Source organism: Diospyros lotus, chromosome 10 (genome assembly GCF_014633365.1).
Source record: "Diospyros lotus cultivar Yz01 chromosome 10, ASM1463336v1, whole genome shotgun sequence".
Lineage (NCBI taxonomy): Eukaryota > Viridiplantae > Streptophyta > Magnoliopsida > Ericales > Ebenaceae > Diospyros > Diospyros lotus.
The window spans coordinates 24,865,387-24,883,854 of NC_068347.1; the positions used below are offsets into that span (position 1 = coordinate 24,865,387).

General features: G+C 37.8%; 2 protein-coding genes, 1 long non-coding RNA gene and 2 other non-coding genes across 12 annotated transcripts; 4 read left to right on the forward strand and 1 right to left on the reverse strand.

Annotated features, from left to right (window-relative positions):
- The first annotated feature begins 61 nt into the window (after positions 1-61).
- LOC127811559 (uncharacterized) lies at positions 62-2,735 on the forward strand. The gene is made up of 2 exons (XR_008025730.1): positions 62-338; positions 2,211-2,735. It is a non-coding gene; the product is annotated as an uncharacterized LOC127811559 (long non-coding RNA).
- LOC127812350 (small nucleolar RNA Z122) lies at positions 960-1,061 on the forward strand. The gene has a single exon (XR_008025857.1). It is a non-coding gene; the product is annotated as a small nucleolar RNA Z122 (small nucleolar RNA).
- LOC127812349 (small nucleolar RNA Z122) lies at positions 1,663-1,758 on the forward strand. The gene has a single exon (XR_008025856.1). It is a non-coding gene; the product is annotated as a small nucleolar RNA Z122 (small nucleolar RNA).
- A 1,066-nt stretch (positions 2,736-3,801) lies between the features above and the next one.
- Positions 3,802-8,218, reverse strand: LOC127811558 (transcription termination factor MTERF9, chloroplastic). 5 transcript variants are annotated; one of them, XR_008025729.1, is made up of 8 exons: positions 7,789-8,217; positions 6,747-6,825; positions 6,568-6,680; positions 5,796-6,488; positions 4,631-4,999; positions 4,496-4,551; positions 4,368-4,386; positions 3,802-4,072 (listed from the first exon to the last, which is right to left on the reverse strand). XR_008025729.1 is itself a non-coding variant. In XM_052351534.1 (6 exons), the coding sequence occupies exons 1-6, from the start codon at positions 8,065-8,067 to the stop codon at positions 4,028-4,030; spliced, it is 1,281 nt and encodes a 426-aa protein (XP_052207494.1). In that variant the 5' UTR covers positions 8,068-8,218; the 3' UTR covers positions 3,802-4,027. The 5 variants fall into 5 exon arrangements, 1 of the variants encoding a protein (XP_052207494.1); XR_008025727.1 differs by having other exon boundaries at positions 3,802-4,386; XR_008025728.1 differs by having other exon boundaries at positions 4,496-4,999.
- Positions 8,219-11,145: 2,927 nt separating this feature from the next.
- On the forward strand, positions 11,146-16,859 carry LOC127811988 (scarecrow-like protein 21). 4 transcript variants are annotated; one of them, XM_052352222.1, is made up of 4 exons: positions 11,146-11,294; positions 11,392-11,441; positions 12,846-13,802; positions 14,880-16,859. In XM_052352222.1, the coding sequence occupies exon 4, from the start codon at positions 15,086-15,088 to the stop codon at positions 16,706-16,708; it is 1,623 nt and encodes a 540-aa protein (XP_052208182.1). In that variant the 5' UTR covers positions 11,146-11,294; positions 11,392-11,441; positions 12,846-13,802; positions 14,880-15,085; the 3' UTR covers positions 16,709-16,859. The 4 variants fall into 4 exon arrangements, with proteins under 4 accessions (XP_052208182.1, XP_052208183.1, XP_052208180.1 ...); XM_052352223.1 differs by having other exon boundaries at positions 15,021-16,859; XM_052352220.1 differs by having other exon boundaries at positions 12,846-16,859.
- The last annotated feature ends 1,609 nt before the right edge of the window (positions 16,860-18,468 follow it).

An 18,468-nucleotide genomic window follows, 5' to 3' on the forward strand; every position in this document is an offset into this window, starting at 1 on the left:
TGTTTTTAAATTTAAAAGGTGAAATGTGAAATTTAGCGAAGAAAAAGCCTCCGAACAGAACCCTAATCGCTTCGGTGCTCAGGCTTTAAAACCCTAGCCAGCCTCCATCTACAGTATTCGTCGACTTCTGGTCTTCCTCCTCTTTTTCTTCTTCTGTAGTTCGCTGGGACAGAATGCAAGACCGGCGATTCTGGGTTTCACTCTTCTCTGGTGTCTTTTTCTTCTCATCCGTGTTCTCACCCTAGCCTCAATTTCATTGACCGGTTTAAAATTTTATTTTCGTGATCTTTGTTGTCGTTTCGAGATTCTGTCTTTAAGTTGGTTACAGTTAGAAAAAGGTATGTGATGCTAATGAGAACTCAACCCCCCTCTACTTTGGATTGAGTGTGTTTAATTGATTCTTCTATTATGTTCTTGCTGAATATGTTTGTGCTCTATGGTGCTTGGATAGGATTTCTCAGGGGAAAGAAAAGATAAATTGCTAATTCATTTTTATATTTAAGGGATAATCAAATCTCAACAAATGTATATTCATTTCTGTATTCCAGCGAAAAAAGGAGTTAAATATAGTCTCACTAGATTCGTTTCTTTCATCTTCTGCTTGCTTCTTGCGTTCTTTTAAGACTTAAGAGAGTGGAAAAGGGAACGAAAGGGAGACTGAGATGAGTTAAATATAGTCTCACTAAATTCCCCACTTTTGTTTGGTTGGGATGGTGAAAGTAAGAAGAAACTCAATAGAGAAGAAACTCAATAGTTTTTTTTTTCTTCTTTCTTTTAATAACAATGTTTTTTATTTTTATTTTTGTTCTGTTGTCCACACACAAATGTATACTAGATTTTCATTTCCTCAAAGTCATATTGTTATTGTTTATGTGAAGCAGTTGATGCTTTCCACTTTGATTTCATCCGAGTGGTTGTTTATATACCAAATTGGAGATGCAATTTTATGTCAATTGGAGTTTGGGAAATGATGCGACGATCCAAGCAGATTGTATAGGCTCGCTGCTCTGTACTCTGTTGAACTGTTTTTTTTTTGGTTTGCACGTCAGTCTGATCCCAAACTCCGTTTAGAGTAAAAAATGATGCCTTACTCACTGTTATGATGCTTGTATGGAATAATATTTATAAGACAAAATGAAAAAAAAATGAATCTGACAATCTTAATATGGCTTAATTAAGGGTCCATTTGACTTTCATGCCATGCCTGATTCTTGGTTTTGCTAAGGGAACGTCCAAAAATAAAAAGGGAAATGGACAACAGAAACAACATTACATCAAGATTTAATCAGACTAGGTCGGGTAGGCTACATAAATTCAACCTCACTGATCACCTCTTTCTATTGTTATATCTTCTTTGAGACCACAGGCACAACATATCAAGGCTTAATACCACTAGGTATGAAAGAGATAACAAGAAAAGTAAATGGATAGGTTTTACAGATTTTTGTTTTTTTTTCTTTTTCTTTTTTTTTTCTGTTTTGGTTCTCCATAAATAAATAAGCACAAGTAATTTCATTTTTATTTTAGTAATCCTAACAAGATTAGTGCTTTTATATAGTAGCCAGTGCTCTGCCTTTCATTTTGTACTAGTGGACACCTTATTATCTGTTTTAGCGTGTATTAAGCAAATTGGGCATGTGGCTCTGTGTAGTCATTTTACAGTTTGGGAAATGATGCAAATATCAAAACAGATCACATGAGCGCAGTGCTCTGTCTGAGCTGCTGAATATTTCTTTTGCACGTCAGTCTGATCCCAAACTCCTATGATTTTGAAAATGAATTTTACCTTAATAGTTCCTTGATGCATTTATAAGCAAGAAATTTTATATGCCTGTTCTCTTCTTTCATTTATGCTTGCATAACCAGCACGTCTATCCAGCAGACCTTGCTGGAAGCTTTTTCTTACTCTGTAATCTTTTCTGTTTTCAACTCTAGCATAAAACTCTTTGGATCAAAACTTCATGAGTTCTAGCATCGTTGTGTATTTGTTTTCAACTGAGCAATAATCTTATATGGTGTTGATGTTACGTATTATGCATTTTAGTGGGATTAAGACTTGTGACTGTTGTTGAATGAACAAGTGAATCTCTTCCTATTCTTTTGTTCCATGGCATAAGGATTTATTTCACGATATCATCCTCCTATAAATTTGGTAGATCTATCATCTATCATATAGATTATCCATCTGGCCACTGCTGCTGCTTCTACAGGGAACGGCTCACTTCTGACTTGATCAATACTTTTGGATTGGTTAATCACAGTTGACGACCCATTCAAGTAGGTTAATATTTACCGGTTGAAGTTTGAAATCTGATGAGGCTAGAGTTGGCTTGCCGCAGCCATGCCCCTCCTCCATTCCTTAACCGTTGCTGATTGTCAGTCTGTTTTGCTCCTTCGGCTAGTTTGAGGATTTGATGATGTGTTCTTGTTGGTTAAACTTGAAAGGGAAAATGTGTCAGGTGTTTAGGCAGAGATATCTGTTGTACGCGCTAAAATCTAGAAACAGGGAATTGCTGCGAGCACCCCTGACCAACAAGCCGTGGAGAGGAAACAGACCACCCGACTTGCCTTTATTGGAAATTTGAAGAAAGAGAGAAAAATAGCTGGTGGGGCATTGTTGAAGAGAGAAATAAATTATTGGTTTTCCCATATTAGATATGGAGATAGATGTGTAGATGGATGTTAATTGTTCCAATATTTATGAATTTTGACCCATTGCTTGCTTAGGGCTTCAACCCTACTGTCATCTGGTCGGAACGGGAAGGAGAAATAATATTTAAATGTCTTACTTGTGGTTAAAAGGTCAGGCGTTTAAAAGTGAGAAAAGTCGCTTTTTTTACAATAGTCAATTTTTTGGCTAGCTGCTCTTCAAATGTGTGCAATGGATTAGACCATATTATAATTGGCATACGATTTTATTGGTACTTCTTATCTTTTCAAAGACTTGAAATCCGGATGGGTCAACAACATCAAACACCACTCGATGCATGGTTCCATTGGAAATACAGATTCAATGCATGCAGCGAATGGAGGAATCAGCTAGTGTTGAGGGTTTTCAACTTTAATGAGTGATTTCATTTTATCTACAACCGGGTTGTCTCCAACATCACGTTAAGACTCAAGCTAATGACAGATGCAAAACTATCTTGTTTTATCTTGTAATTCTGAAGTAAGGCACAACCCATAATCAAGAAGTTTACATCACTGAAAGTTTTAGCAACAACAATATATATATTGATGATTAAACGATGATAGAACATAGTGATTCTTGGTTTTCCAAAAACAATGATCCTTCAACGATTTGTTTCAAGATAGAACAAAGAAAGACATCCGAGATACCAGACCAAGATCAGAATTCAAACTCAAAACTGCTCCTGATAGCATGGAAAAGACCTCCCATGACCGGTAAGATTACTTAATGGCAACTAGCAATAAGATGGTGGCAAGGGTCACTCACCAGTTGGTCCTTGTCAAAGATTCCCACAAGACAATTCAGTCTACTTAAGGGTAAGCTTACAACAACAATGTAAACCTTAATCCTTGAAGTAGCTGGTTAGAAGAAAACAATCGTGTCAAATTGTCAATATTTCTTGCGGTTTCTCAAAGATTCCCCTGGCAAGGGCACAACGCGTACATGACGCATCATAAAGCTAAATATGCTACATAGTTAGACACTAGAGAGTGGAGACACTATAGGAGCAGATGAATTTCAAATAATACAAAAAAGATCTTTATGGTAGATGAAAGAAATTTGCAATTACAAATGGCTAGTTCAGAAAATAAAAGTAATAATGCAAATAGTTGGTAGCAAGGTAAGAAGACTGCTAGATATAAAACAAATAAAACTTATAATATTTTGTGCATGTACAAGAAAACATAATCAACAGTATTTTACATCGCAACTACACAAATTTCTTGCCAAGTGTAAGTCAGCAAATGAAAGAAAACCTTGTGTCAGTTATGCAGCATTAAGGTCTGAAAAAAGAAAGGTTCTCACTTGGTCTTTTACCAGAAAGATCCCAGCCAGCTACTTCAGAGCATTCTGTTGACAGATTGCAGTCAAAACACAAGCCTGCAATGGGTTAAATAAAACATTAAGACAGTCATAACCACCTTCACTTGTGAGATTAGAGGGAGATGCCTCATCAAGACAATTTGCATCAAGTTTTCAGTATCCTCCGACTTCAAACCCCTTATGATTTATGCATTTCAACAGTTCATTAACTTTCTTCTTCTTATTCTTTTCTTTTTCAGAGTTCATGGATGATGTAAAGCCATGCAATCATATAAATAGCGCCTGCTCAATGTAAGAATTATCTCATTTTTCTTTTCCAATTTTCTATGCATGCTTGCGGTAGGCACCATACCACAGAACTCGAGCAGTTCCTGTCACGAAATATCAAAGTAACATCTCAGAGTCAAGATATGTTCATGTATTCTGTTAAAAGTAAACAACAAAAGAACATAGTCGGAACATAGTGGGAAAGTGACATACCTAGAGGGGCTTGCGTCACAGGATCTCAGAGCCATTATGGACATATCTTCACTTTACTGTCAAATGTTATTAGTATTAATTACCGGGAAGACATGCATATCAGTTGCAACAAGTTCTCTGACAAGACCATTCTACCTGTCCACTTATCTGCTTTTATGAATCCCCAATGAATTTTAAAGTCACGTATCATTATCAACGTTTATATTTGTCTGCAAACTCTTTAAGCAGTAACCGTTGACGAAATGCCAAATATTTATCTAAGCTAGTACCAGCCCATTGTTGACAGAAGCTTTCATCAGATGGAACCAGTGAACTGAGAGGAAAAGGCCCTTTCGGAGCTTTCTTTAGGGAAACAAGAAACCTATGGCGCGGACGGATTCTCTGGTCAAGAGACAAACTTAGGTATGTAGGATATTTGGCCAAGGACCGCACCTCATTTTGAAGCTCGTTGACCAAGTACATATACTTGGGTTTCAGATTTCCTTCCAGTGATAGAGAAAATACCTGCATATATTTGTCAACTTCATTTGAAGCTTTCGAGATGAAATAATTGGATTTACAACACTCAAGACACTGAATAACTTAAAAGAGGTTAATCTCTCTCGTAACTAACTAAAACTGAGCATGACACAGAAAAAATGAAGACGAAAGACAGTCCAATTAAATCTACATAAAAATAAGCACAATAATTAACTGAGAGCTTGTTTGGTAGAATCTTTCATTTTCAGTTTTTAGTGTTTAAATTTCCAAAACAAAAACACAAAAATATTGTTTGGTTGCTTACCCTTGTTTTAAAAAATTATGAGCACTTTTCAAAAAAAATGAATACAATCAAACGGGTATTTTCCATATATCTCATTTTTATTTCCTTCCCCTTCCCTCCCCTATTAGTTGTTGGACATACAGGACTCATTCAGCAGGTTGCTGGGACATGACAACCCCTTTGGAGTTGCTGGGGACTCACAGAGCCTCGTCTGGGAGTCAGCTGACAACTCTGTGACAGTAACCGGAGGTCAGTTACCCCACCAGTGGACTTGTTGGCGACTATACCAGAAGTGGGAAGAATAAGAAAGAAAGGGCGTGGGGGAATCAGAAACAAAATTATGAAAATGCAAAAGTAATCAAACAACATTTTTAATTTTCTCTTGGCAAAAAATAGAGACATGCTTAATTATCGTTTTTTAATGAAAATGAAAATCAAACAAAAAAAGAAAAAAAATAATGAAAACCAAAACTGAAAACTCTGTCAAACAAGCTTTTAGATGATGAGAGGAACAAAAAAGTAAGGAGGAGAAGTGACCTGGCTAAGGCTAGTCAACACTTTCAAAATGTCGGAATTACGCATCCCAATACTCCTTAGAAAATTGATTCTTGGCAGTAAACCATCCTCTATGCTGTAGTGAAGTAGTTGAGGGTGTTTGGTGACCATCTTCACTATACTATCTCTGGGTGCCCCCAATTCCTTTGTAAGAAAATTGAAACGAGTTGTCCATGAACTATCAATCCTCTGAACCAGGATTTGAGGGCTAAGCTGCACAACTTTACTTAATTCACTCTTCTTAATGCCAACCTCTTCAAGCAAGTACCTCACTGTGGGTTTCAAAGAATTCTCCACACTATAAGAAAACAGAGATGGAGTAACAGTGATTATCTGCCCTATTCTAGAATCTGGAATACCCAAACTCCCCAAAAATGCAACATGAGATTTCAGATTGTTCTCCACTGTGTACCCTAAGATTTGTGGTTGCCTTAATAGTATCTTTCTGATGTCTTTATGTTTGACACCAACACTCAACAAGAACTCCAACCTTTCCCGTGCAGAACCCACATTTATCTGAAGGGAAGGCATGTGCCTCTCATATATTTGGATGAAGTGCGACTCCTTAAGTCCAAAAGTGCTCAAGTAATCGAGAAGTGGAAACCATTTCTCATCTATATCAAGTTCTTCTGACAGATTGCAAAATCTGTCCTTCGCAGATTGCCCAGCCTCCAGCTGCAACCAGAAAAAATTATGTTTTAATTTATCCACTAATATCCATAGAAAGATTGAGGAAATTTTGTGAACAGAATACCTTTCCTCCACAATCACCATGGAAGGAGCCAATATTATTTTGTCTGCTTGATGTAGAATGAAAACTGCCTGCAGTTTTCGACTGTAACGAGTCTTCTGAAAGCCTGTGCCTAACTGCACAAATAAATTTCCTTTTTTGTCAATCTCCCATGGAAATTTTTGTCTCAACTTCAGCCTTACCTTGGTTATTGTTTCTTGGTTTCCGTGATTTAAATCCCTGTTTATCAGAATCAAAGGCTTCTTCATCTGCAAACTCATCCTGGAGACACACCACCATGTCAAAAAGGAGCAATGTTGATCATGAAAAAGGCAAAATGAGTTTGCTTAATCCAAATTGCCTGCTGAACCAGATGTCATGTAGCCAGGAACAAACACTTAACATAAAATTCTCTCAATATCAAGTACCAAATGAGGACGAGTAAATGTAACCAAATTAAAAAGTCCACATCTATGTGCAAAAACATAACAAGGTTACTTGCTGCTTGAACCGAGGACAATCTACCACCAAAATGCAGCAGCACATAGCCTTAGAATGATCCGTGCAACTGCTACTTTCAAGACAGAGAGATTGATGCGCATCGTAGCAAATTTAGTTAAAAGGAAAAGTCTGAAACAACAAGGATATCTTTAGACATCTGGGCCATTACCAAATAAACTACTTGTATCGTCAAGTGGAATAAGCCGTACTGCTACTTTTCTAGGTTATGTTAGGTACTAATTTTGTCACGATGGAAAGGAAAATGGAAAGAATGAAACTACTTGCATAATCCCACAAAATTATCTTCTTGTCCAATATCTATTTTTTTTTTCCCTTTTTTCCTTCCCATTTGCTCACCCAACTAAAATTAGAGAAACCTAGCTTCTATTATCCTATGAACTAGGGTATCTGAAATGGGTGGAACTTACACTTGAAACAAAGATTCTAAGTATTTTCATCTAGTTCATAGATAAATGTTGAAAATGAACTCTGAATGTTTCCCTTACAAATAGCCAAACCGAAAGATGAATTTGTTTGACAAATGGTAATCACTTTTTCCCCTCATTTCCCAACCCCAGCAACTAATAAATAGATAAATGTAGCTTTAAATTTACTTCCTCCGTATTTTCCTTCCCTTCTCTCCCAAAAATTCTAAGTTCCAAAACGGTAGTCCTACAGTACCAAAAAGAATAAACAACGCCTAGCAGGAGACCCAAAAGATAGCAAGAAAAGAAGTCACAGCACCTCAGAGGAAAACCAATCGTCGTCTTCGACGCCGTCGACGCCGTCGTAAGGGGACAGTGCCTTGCCGTAGCGAGAGCGGCGATTGGACTTGAGAAGCTTCGCGTTGGAATGAGACGACAGAACAAAGAGCCGCGTCGCTCTTCCTTTTCTTCCTCCCCTAGTACTTCTGCCTCTTTGCAATCCAATCCACGCTCTTAGACGGTTCGAGAGAGGCATTCCCACATGGAGCCGAAAACAAGGAGGGGCGGAGCCGAAAGTACCGAGAGAAGAAACCGCCATTGAAGAGAGCAGGAGGGGTGGGGGTGAATATAGCCTAAAACCCTAAATCCCAAAAAATCTAGCCCCACGGAGACAGGGAGTGAGAGAGAGAGGAGTGATCACTGTCCTTAACTCCTTATCCGTAGCAGCTGGTCTCGTCTGGTCTGGTTGGTTGGTTCATCTTTTCTTTTCTAATTCTACCTCTTAATATCACTTTCTTCGTCTAATTTTATTTATTTATTTATTTATTTGGTGTTATGACAGTTGAATTGTTTTTGTGTCCCTTCTTGGATTCTTAATAATTTTGTTTTTTCTTTTATTATTATTGTTATATTATTATTTATCTCTTTTAAGTTGTTGTGTTGTATTATAAATTAAATTATTGATCAATTAAGACATGATTATTGAGAGTCATATTAGTGTAATTATTAAAGTGGATAATGACACACCACAATTACTATTTCCTTAAAACAAATTCAACCAATCAAATCCACATTCTAGTGAAAATTGTAAAAATTAATCATGTTTCAAATAAAAAAAAATTAATTTTTTCAAAAAATATTTTTAATTTTTCAAACATATTAATTACATTTCACAGTCACTTTACTAATTTTAATCCTATCAATTAATTACAGAGCAGAGGTATGCCTAATTTAGCATATCAATATAAATATATTTTTTATTTTATACACGAGGGTCTTTAAATTATTAAAATATTAATTTTTATTTTATTTAACTAAAATTTTGATATATTTTCTCTTTTCATTATTTTAAATCATTTGATTAACTAAAAGTTAATAGCTCAATTACCAATAAAAAATAAAATTAGAACCTCTCTAACATGTCAAATTAATTTTTACACAACATACTAAACATTTACATATTATTTATTATAATAACCACGAATAAAAACTTCAAATTTCACAAATTCCTAACCTTTTTTGTCACATCCCTTTCTTCTTTATTCTTTTTTTTGTCGATCATACACCATTATCACCATATTTATCTTTTTTCTTTCTTTTTGTTAGCTATCGACATCATCACAACCACTTCTTTCTCTAGTTGTTTGTTCACTAAAATTCCTCGTTTTCTATTCTCTTTCTACTTTTTCTCTCTCACTTTATACCTTACACAACTACCATCATCTTCATCTTTTTTTTTTTTTTTTTTACTGATCACCACCACCATTAGTTTACGATCATAACCATTCCCTTTCTCTCCAAAAAAATAAATTAAATTAAAAAAAAAATCATCTCACAACACAAAACCACTATTTACCTCCACCACCACCGGCCATCGACCATCAGCCAAAGCAAAATTCACCTAGTTATTTCAACTACCACTATCACTCAATCACTTAGACCTTGTCTTCTCCACCACCACTACTACCAATTGTTTCTATGTGACCAAATCTCACTCATCAAAAACTTCACCCACCACTCCATCACACCAAAACCCACTTACCATGAAATGCAAGACTAAATAAATTTTGAATACAACACAATTGCAATTAAATAATAAATTACAACAAGAATTAAAGAAAAATTACATAAATTCAAAATTACATATTTTGCTTAATTTTCTCATAAACCAAACAAATAGGTAATAGAAACCAAACCTCGTTCATTAACAACAATAGCCTCAATAAGTATAAGAATTGTAATCTAAAAAACAAAAAAAAAAAAAACTAGACCCCATAAAAAATGAGAAATTAAAAATAAAGAATAAAATTTGAATCAAAATTTTGACTCGTTTAGAGATCTCGACTTATTCATCTCACCCAATCACATCACAACTGCTAAGAGAGAGATATATGGAACAATTGGTTGTGGTGGTGGTTATGATAGTTTTAGTTGTTTGAGATGGAACAACTTGTTGCGGTGGTGGTAGTGATTGTTTAAAATGTAAAGGTTAGTTGTAGAGATTTTGGTTGTTTGAGATGGAATGGCTAGTTGTGGTAGTTATGGTGGTTTGCTTAGGATGAGCGGTGGTGATTTTTGGTGTTTGAATATTAGAGAGAGAAAAAGAAAAAGAGATGAGACAACTAAAAGTAAAAAGAGGAGAAAAAGTTGTTGATTTTTTGTGAGACTTAGAGTTTTAATTGTGGTGGCGATGACAACTAAAAAACTAAGAATGAAGTCGACAAAGAGTTTGTGGAGACAAGCAAGAAAACAATCCAATAATAGGCTTGGAGGAAGTGGGTATTGTCGATAAAAAGACGATAGTTTATAAAGTTATGAGTTTGAGAGTTTAAATTTTTAATCCACACTGTTTAAAATTACCTTAACGCATAAGGTTCCTAGACTATTATAAAATATAGTCTTTAGTCTTTTAACTAAAATTTTAGTATATTTTCTATTTTAACCATTTTTTTATTATCTTAAATACTTGACATTAATCTAAGTTAAACCTCATATTACAAGCACATAAACGATACTTAAGGTCACAAAAAAATAATTGAAAGAGGAAATATATCAAAATTTTAATTAAAAGGGGTAAAACTTACATTTCTTAATAGTATATAAGCCTTTCTATTTTTTCTTTCATACTTTTCATGTCAGACAAAATCTAATTCGTATTTGTCCTACTTAAATCAAATTTATTGTGAACTCGATAAATTAAAAAAGAAAAAAAAAAACTTATCATCTCTAGGGAAAGAGGAGTTTGCAAATTAGGTAAACTCGTGCGCTAGTTTAAACTCGTGTAATTGAATCAATTTAATTAAATTTATTTATTTCAGATTTTTTTTTAATCTAAAAAACTTGGTCCAGATTCTAAATTAAGTCAAAATCAAGTTTGGAAATAGATTTGGCACAATATGTGGCTGGCGGCTGGCGGCTGGCGAGCCAATCAAGCGGCCGACGTGGTCCAATTTCAAACATGCACTTCTAAGCCCCCAGTCTCATATCCCACTCGTCGCCGGCGAGGCATGGAAACCATGTTCATGACGGCGGCTTCGAGTTGTAAGGCTGTGTTGGCCCCTTCCTGCACCGCCACCACCCTCCACGGCGCCACAATGACGGAACACTCCAAATCCGGCGTCAAACTCATAATTCCCAGAAACCGAGACAAGTACTTCGCCGCCGAAGTCAGACGTTTAAGGAAGTTTAGGACCGCGGCGGCTTTTGAGGACGTTCCGGCTGCGGCTGATCCGGGGAATGTCGAGGTTACGTGGCAAATCGTCGTTGGTGCGTTGGGTAAGCTCTGTTCTATATGCTCCTCTCGGATGGCTGTGACCTTTCTTTTGGGTATCGTTCTGTTTTCCCTGGTTAATTTTCTCAGGGACAGGGACCAAACACCGTTATATTGATCCACTTTGTTGTTGTTGACTTGGCAATTGTGTAGCCGGTGTTACGCCGTTCGTGGTTGCTGGGATTGAATTCAGCAAACGAATAGTAAGTGCGAACCCACCCGGTATCGTTCCAACTTGTAATGCTAATTAAAGGTTTTAATTTTTTCACTAAAAGAAGGGTATGAAAATAGCTCCATGGTGTGATCTAGCAATTCTCAACTTATGCCTCTTATTCGTACGTTAGTCAAAGGATTGATACAAATCAATAGTCGATGATTTCAATATAGCAAGCATGACACCCATATTCACATCACCTCCTCGTATTCGTACGTTAGCTAAGAATTAGAAAAATTCTATTTGCAGCTACCATTCTTCTCTTTGCAGCCACTAAAACCTCATATTCTCTTTTTTACTTTTTACAGCCATGTTAATAACTCATTACAGCCAAATTTTTTTCAAAAATATCTTCTTTTATCACATCTCTAAAACACGTCGTTGCCACACAATTTGAAACACATCTCAAACCCCAACAAATGAAATCGTCGACCAGGATTTGCCGACCGACTATGTGGGTATGGGCTGCCTTTGCAAAACCAGAGATGACATCACAGCCATGGCAACCGCTACTATCACGATAAATACATATATATATATATAGATCTCTAACATTTGAAGAAAAGAATGCTCTTTTGAAGAGCATCGACAGGATAGAGCAAAGAACGAAAGGCAATCACAACAATCACCTTTCATAACCTCCCGAACCCTAATATTCAAGGTGTGTTGAAGGCCCCTAAACCCTCAAGGTTCGGAGGCCATTAAGGCACCCCAAACCCTTCGAGGGCCTTCAATACACCCCAAACCCTAGGATTCGGGGGGCCATGAAGGTCGGCATTACTGGTGAGTATGGCTGCTTCCCAGTGTCTATATATGTATATATATATATTTATGAATGTGTATATGCAGGGATGTGTATATATGTATATATATGTGTGTTTTTCTATTTTTGTATTTTTATCTATTTTTTGTTTTCAATTGCATCGAATCCAGTGTTTTTTGCTACATTGTCTCTAGTATGAATTGGTGGTTGTGTATGACTGGGAGATAGTTGATTGAGGGAGAAAGTGGTTGTAAGAGTAAAAATGAGTTTTTAAAAAAGAATATTTTAAATATATTAAAATATGATGATTATAGAGAATAAAAATGATGGTTGCAAATAATTTTTTTTCAAAAATTATAGATATGTGCTTGTGCACCGAAGTAGCAGTGAAAATGATATGATATGAAATGACAGATAGCGCAGAGAAGGTGTGAAGTGTGTGGAGGGTCAGGGCTTGTTTTGAGGGAGAAATACCAATTCCGCTGCCCTGGCTGTGGTACGTATGACTGACTGGCTACTCGGTCTTCTGCTTACAGTTGCATGGCATACAATAGGGTTACAGATTTAGATTTAAATTGCAGAAAAAAGAAATGGGTTGTCTTAATGATTCTGTGCAATGGGCGTTGGCAGGTGGATTTCTCCCTTGGCAATCATGGAAAAGGTTCTTTTCTGGTTAGAACTTTGAAGAAGAATATTGCAGTTGTGAACTAGTAATTACTAAAGCAGCAGCTCCATTCCATTAAAAGGAAAAAATACATATGTAATTGCTTGCTTAACACGTACGGTTGGATGGTTGGTCATGAGTGATGTCACCCCCTCTCTTTGTCGTTCTTCTGTTGATGCAAGTCTAATGCTAAGACTTTGAATCCACCCAACTCTTGGCGTTTTGTCAGAGGATCTAAAAGTCTTGAATCATGATTGCCTTTGAATTTTGATTTCTCAACTTGAATGAATATGTTTTCATATTGTTGAAAAAGAGGCAAATGTGAAATATGGTATTTGTTATGTTATTCTGTCACATTAAAAAGTAAAAGGCAATTTATTTGTTCGACAGTAGCCTTGCATCTGATCATCTGCATGGTGGCAACGGGCTAATATTACATGAAATTATAAAAACTACTCCATAAAGCAATTAAAAACTATAAAGATGTTTGTTAATTTGATAACTGTATTTATTTATTTTTATAAAAATGACTTATATGTGCCACTGCACATCTTATTTTTTGGCATAAAAGTTACTTAAATATGACACATTGTAATCATTATTATAATTTTTACTAAAGTTCTGCGCTGGTGAATGTGTTGAGAGTAAATCATGTTCATGAAGGGGCTTTCTGGTAATTATAACGTCACAAACAGGCATGGCGTAATAACAATGGCAGGTGTGTGATTCTAATTAAGAAAGGGGCCACTTGGTCGTGAATCTGCCCTTAAAAGTGGCCGCGAATCTGCCCTTAAATTTCAGAAGAATTTGTTGGGTAGGTGACTTTGAACCCCAGACAGCGAAGTGAAGAGATCACACTGAAACCTTGGAATTCGAAGCAAGAGCAGGGCAGGAAAAGCTGAGCCTCAGGGCGGGAAGGGAAGGTATCGTCAAAACCCAAACGCACCCATCGAATCTGATTGATTAGTTTTTTTTTGTGTTTCATTTATTTCCAGCTTGATTGTAAATTCCTCGGTCAGGATTCTTCTGTTTGCTTAGCTGTGTTTGTTTTCAGTCTCATTCGTGATTTATTAGGATTGTGTTCTTTCTTGCTTGTTCAACTTTTGGGGCTCTTTCGGAATTTCAGTGCCCTTTTCTCTATGAATAATGGTAGTGGAAAAAGGAAAGGAAGCCGCTCTGTTCCCTATCCAGGAAAGGTTCAAATTCCAATGTCTCTTTGGGCTCTGGGTTTGTTTTTTTATTCTGAAAATGGGTTGCTCTTTAGATGCAAGATATGGTGTATCTGTGTTCCCAGATGTATATTCATTGTGCATTCATGTGGCCTTGGCAATTTATGAACTGATTTTATCGCCCTCTACGATCCTTTTGTCACAATAAGTGATGACATAGATAGAACTAGATGCATGTTCATTCGAGTAGAATCAGTAGACTTTTTTTTACTGGTTGTCTTGGTTGCCACTTGCTAAGGCCTTAAGAGTAATTTCCATGAGTTTCTCTTTTGCTTGTGATGGAATTTTTTTCTGTTATTTTCTGATTTCATCTCTTGTGGATGAGGGCGGAACATCTATAAGCTATTGTTTCTGTCCTCTTGTGATGACCAAGTTCAGTTCTTGCAGTCACAAGACCAGGGTTATTTTCTATAGACAATAATCTGAGTCCTAGATCTCCAATATGTTACGTCTCTAATCCATGCATGACCTAGGACTTACTGATTACTAAAGTTTAACACTTTCTAAGGAAAGAAAATTCAGATGGTGAACTGAGGTTCCTCCTGGATGACCTCCCCCCCCCTCTTTAAGTTGCTATTTCAGAAGCAAATCCGGTATGCTCTTTCTTTAATGATCCTTAAGGAGCCTTTGAAACTATTCTAGTCAGTCAGAGGAACTTCCCTCCTTTGGATTCTCTTAACTGGATTGATATTGGTGTTGTGGAATTCCTTTTAAGCATGGTCGGATATATATCATTGTCGAGCTGAATTTAAATGATCTTGTTAACTTCAGTGCATAGGCAGTTGAGCTTTAAAAGAGAGTACTTCCAGAAGCTGGATATAGAAACAGAAAGGAGACAATGGGTTGTGTGATTAATAATGTAATAGCCTAGTTTTGCTAATAAACAGGCTAAGATAAATACATTCCCCGCAGAAACATTCCTGCTAGTGATCTTGATTGCTGTGGTTGTGGTGGATCAAAGAAAAGGTCATTCTCTAATGAAGGCATCTTCGAAACAAGGGAATTCAGATGCATCCGGCAGGATGTATTACCAGCCCGTGCAAGAGGTTGATTCTTATACTTGGCATCCCTCGCAGAATGCGGATGTCGGTTTATCCTCTGAAGTCGGGGACTTTTGCGTTCAACCTCCTGAGCAACTATGCACTTTTGAATCATCCGCCGCAACGGGTTGTTACCCTTTCCGAAATTCTCCATCCACTGGAAGCTTCTCACCTCTTGGAAGCCCTGTCTCAGCACCAGATTCTGTGTCATGTTCTGGTACAGGACAATTCCCCCATAATACTGTTAGTTCAGCAGTAAGTGGGATTTGCTTAACAGATAATGACAATGAATTTGGGCAGAAGCTAAGGGAGCTGGAGGCTGCTATGCTGGGACCTGATCCCAATATCCTTGAAGCACGTAATATAGCAATCACGGGTGGACTTAATCTGTTTTCACCCGATACAAAGAAGTGGAAACAAGTTATGGACATTAGCAAAAGGAGCTTGAAAGATGTGCTTATTGCCTGTGCAAAAGCTGTAGCGGATTCTGATCTATCAACAGCCGAATTTTTATTGTCAGAGTTGCGCCAAATGGTATCGGTTTCTGGTGATCCATTACAAAGAATAGGAGCCTACATGTTGGAAAGCATTGTTGCAAGGTTGGCCTCCTCCGGGAATTCCATATACAAAGCCCTAAAATGTGAAGAGCCTGCCAGTTCTGAGCTCCTCTCATATATGCACTTGCTTTATGAAGTCTGCCCATACTTCAAGTTTGGTTATATGTCTGCCAATGGAGCAATTGCTGGAGCCATGAAAGACGAAAAAAGAATTCACATAATTGATTTTCAGATTGCTCAGGGAACTCAGTGGATCACCCTGATTCAGGCCCTTGCAGCTCGGCCTGGAGGACCCCCTCAGATCCGCATCACGGGTGTTGATGATTCTACATCGGCATCTGCCAGGGGAGGAGGACTCGATATCATTGGGAAAAGGTTGACAAGGTTTGCGGAGTCGTGTAAAGTGCCCTTCGAGTTCCATGGCGTTCCCCTGTCAGGTTCTCAGGTTGAGATTAAAGATCTCAAGGTTCAGCCCGGGGAGCCACTGGCTGTGAATTTTGCGTTTATGCTGCACCACATGCCGGATGAGAATGTGGGAATTCAGAACCACCGGGACAGACTGTTAAGGTTAGTTAAGAACTTGTCTCCCAAACTTGTAACTCTTGTTGAGCAGGAATCCGACACCTGCACTGCCTCATTCCTTCCCCGATTCATCGAGACATTGGACTACTACTTGGCTATTTTCGAATCAATCGATGAGACGCTCCCTCGGGGGCACAAGGATCGGATCAATGTTGAACAGCATTGTCTGGCTCGGGAGATCGTCAACATAATCGCCTGCGAAGGGTCTGAGCGAGTAGAGCGCCACGAGCTGCTCGGGAAATGGAGATCAAGGTTCCTTATGGCCGGTTTCAAGCCATACCCATTGAACTCCGTGGTGAATGCTACGATCAAGTCTCTTCTCAAGTACTACAGCGAAAGATACAGGCTTGAAGAGAGAGATGGGGCTCTCTATCTGGGCTGGATGAGTCGAGATTTAGTCACCTCTTGCGCATGGAGGTGAAACCCTATTCTTGAAAAAAAAGCCTTGCTGGAAGTGCAGCCTCTTGTTTAATCTACTCGCCTGACCCTGATTCCATGCAAGCTGTTTAAACTGAATAGTACTCTCTTGATTTGGCAGTTTTTGTTGGAGTACGTTGTCACTCTGTTCTTTCTCTCTCTCCCTCCCTCTTTCAAACTCTTGTGTGTATAGAAGAGAGGATTTTGTATTTCTTGAGTGTATTAGTTTTGGTTAACAGATTGCAGCCTTTCATAGGCAAATTCTCTACCAGAAATTAAATACAGAATGTTAAAGTTTTTATCAGAATTCTAAACATTTTCTCGGTAATTCAAAGCATATTCTCGGTTTCTCCAATACGCAAGCCTCATCATCACCTTTTTCTTCTAGATTTATCTGCTATGTACGCCTCGATCCCTATGCAAGTTTAATCTCCAACATTCTCCCCCTTAAACTTGCATTTTCAATATCTCGAGGCTTGCTTCGATCATTCACTACGAGCTTGTTTCGGAGATACTTAAATGCTTCGGGTTTCAATGGCTTCATTGGTATATCTGCTACCTGTTCAACAGTCTTTACATGTACCAAATTGATCTCCCTTGACTTGATTTGTTCTCGGATATAGTAAAACTGAGTGTCAATATGCTTCGACTGTTTATGATGAACTGGATTTTTCGTTAAGGCAATGGCTGGCTTGTTATCTACATACAATCTCATTGGCAATTTCAACTCCTTTAGTAATCTTCGTAACCAAATTGCATGACAAGCACATGATGAAGCTGCAATATACTCAGCCTCGCATGTCGATAGAGCGACTATAGATTGCTTCTTTGATGACTGCATGAATGCTGTTCCTCCAAAATAGAATATGTCCCTTGTCGTGCTTTTTCGATCATCAAGGTTTCCAACTGTATCCAACCTACTCCAATTTTCTTGAACCATAGAATAGGCCATACTGGATTGTCCCTTTGATACATCGAAGCCCCATCTTTATTGCCATAAGGTGCGAGCCCTTTGGCTCTTCAATAAATCAACTTACCAAGCCAACTTTGAATAGAATTTTCGGTCTTCTGCAAGTTAGATACCTCATACTACCAATCAAGCTCTTGTAGTATGTTGAATTCACTAATTTTCCTTCTTTAGTTGATTTGACTCCACACTCCATCGGGGTATTTGCTAGATGGCACTCCATCATGCCAAATTTCTCCAAAGACCTTTTGTGCATATCCTGTTTGAGATATGAATATTCCATCATTATCTTATTTTACCTCAAGCCCCAAGAAATGTGCCATGAGCTCCAAATTTGTCATCTCGAACTCTTCTCCATAATTCCATTGATCTTTTGAACTCATGGATCATGGCCAGATTATTGCCAATGAAGACTAAATCATCTACATATAGGCAGACTAGTAATATGTCACCTTCGGGGTTTGTTTTCATATATAGGGAGTGTTCATATGGGCATTTTGAGAATCCAGACTTCGTGAAGTAGGTGTTGATCCTTGTATTCCACGCTCTTGGTGCTTGCTTCAGGCCATAGAGAAGTTTCTTTAGTCAGCACACCTTGCATTTAGAGTTGCAATCGAGCTGAGCCAAGCCAAGTTGAGCTCATGCTCGACTCAATGAGTAACTATATGGGCTCAAGCTCGACTTATTAGGAAGCTCGACAAGTGCTTGAATTTGCAGGCAGTCGTAGGCAACGAATGGGTCGGTGTTGCAGGTGTTTGTCAGTTGGAGAAGGTGAACTAGTTGGAGGGAAGGGGCGA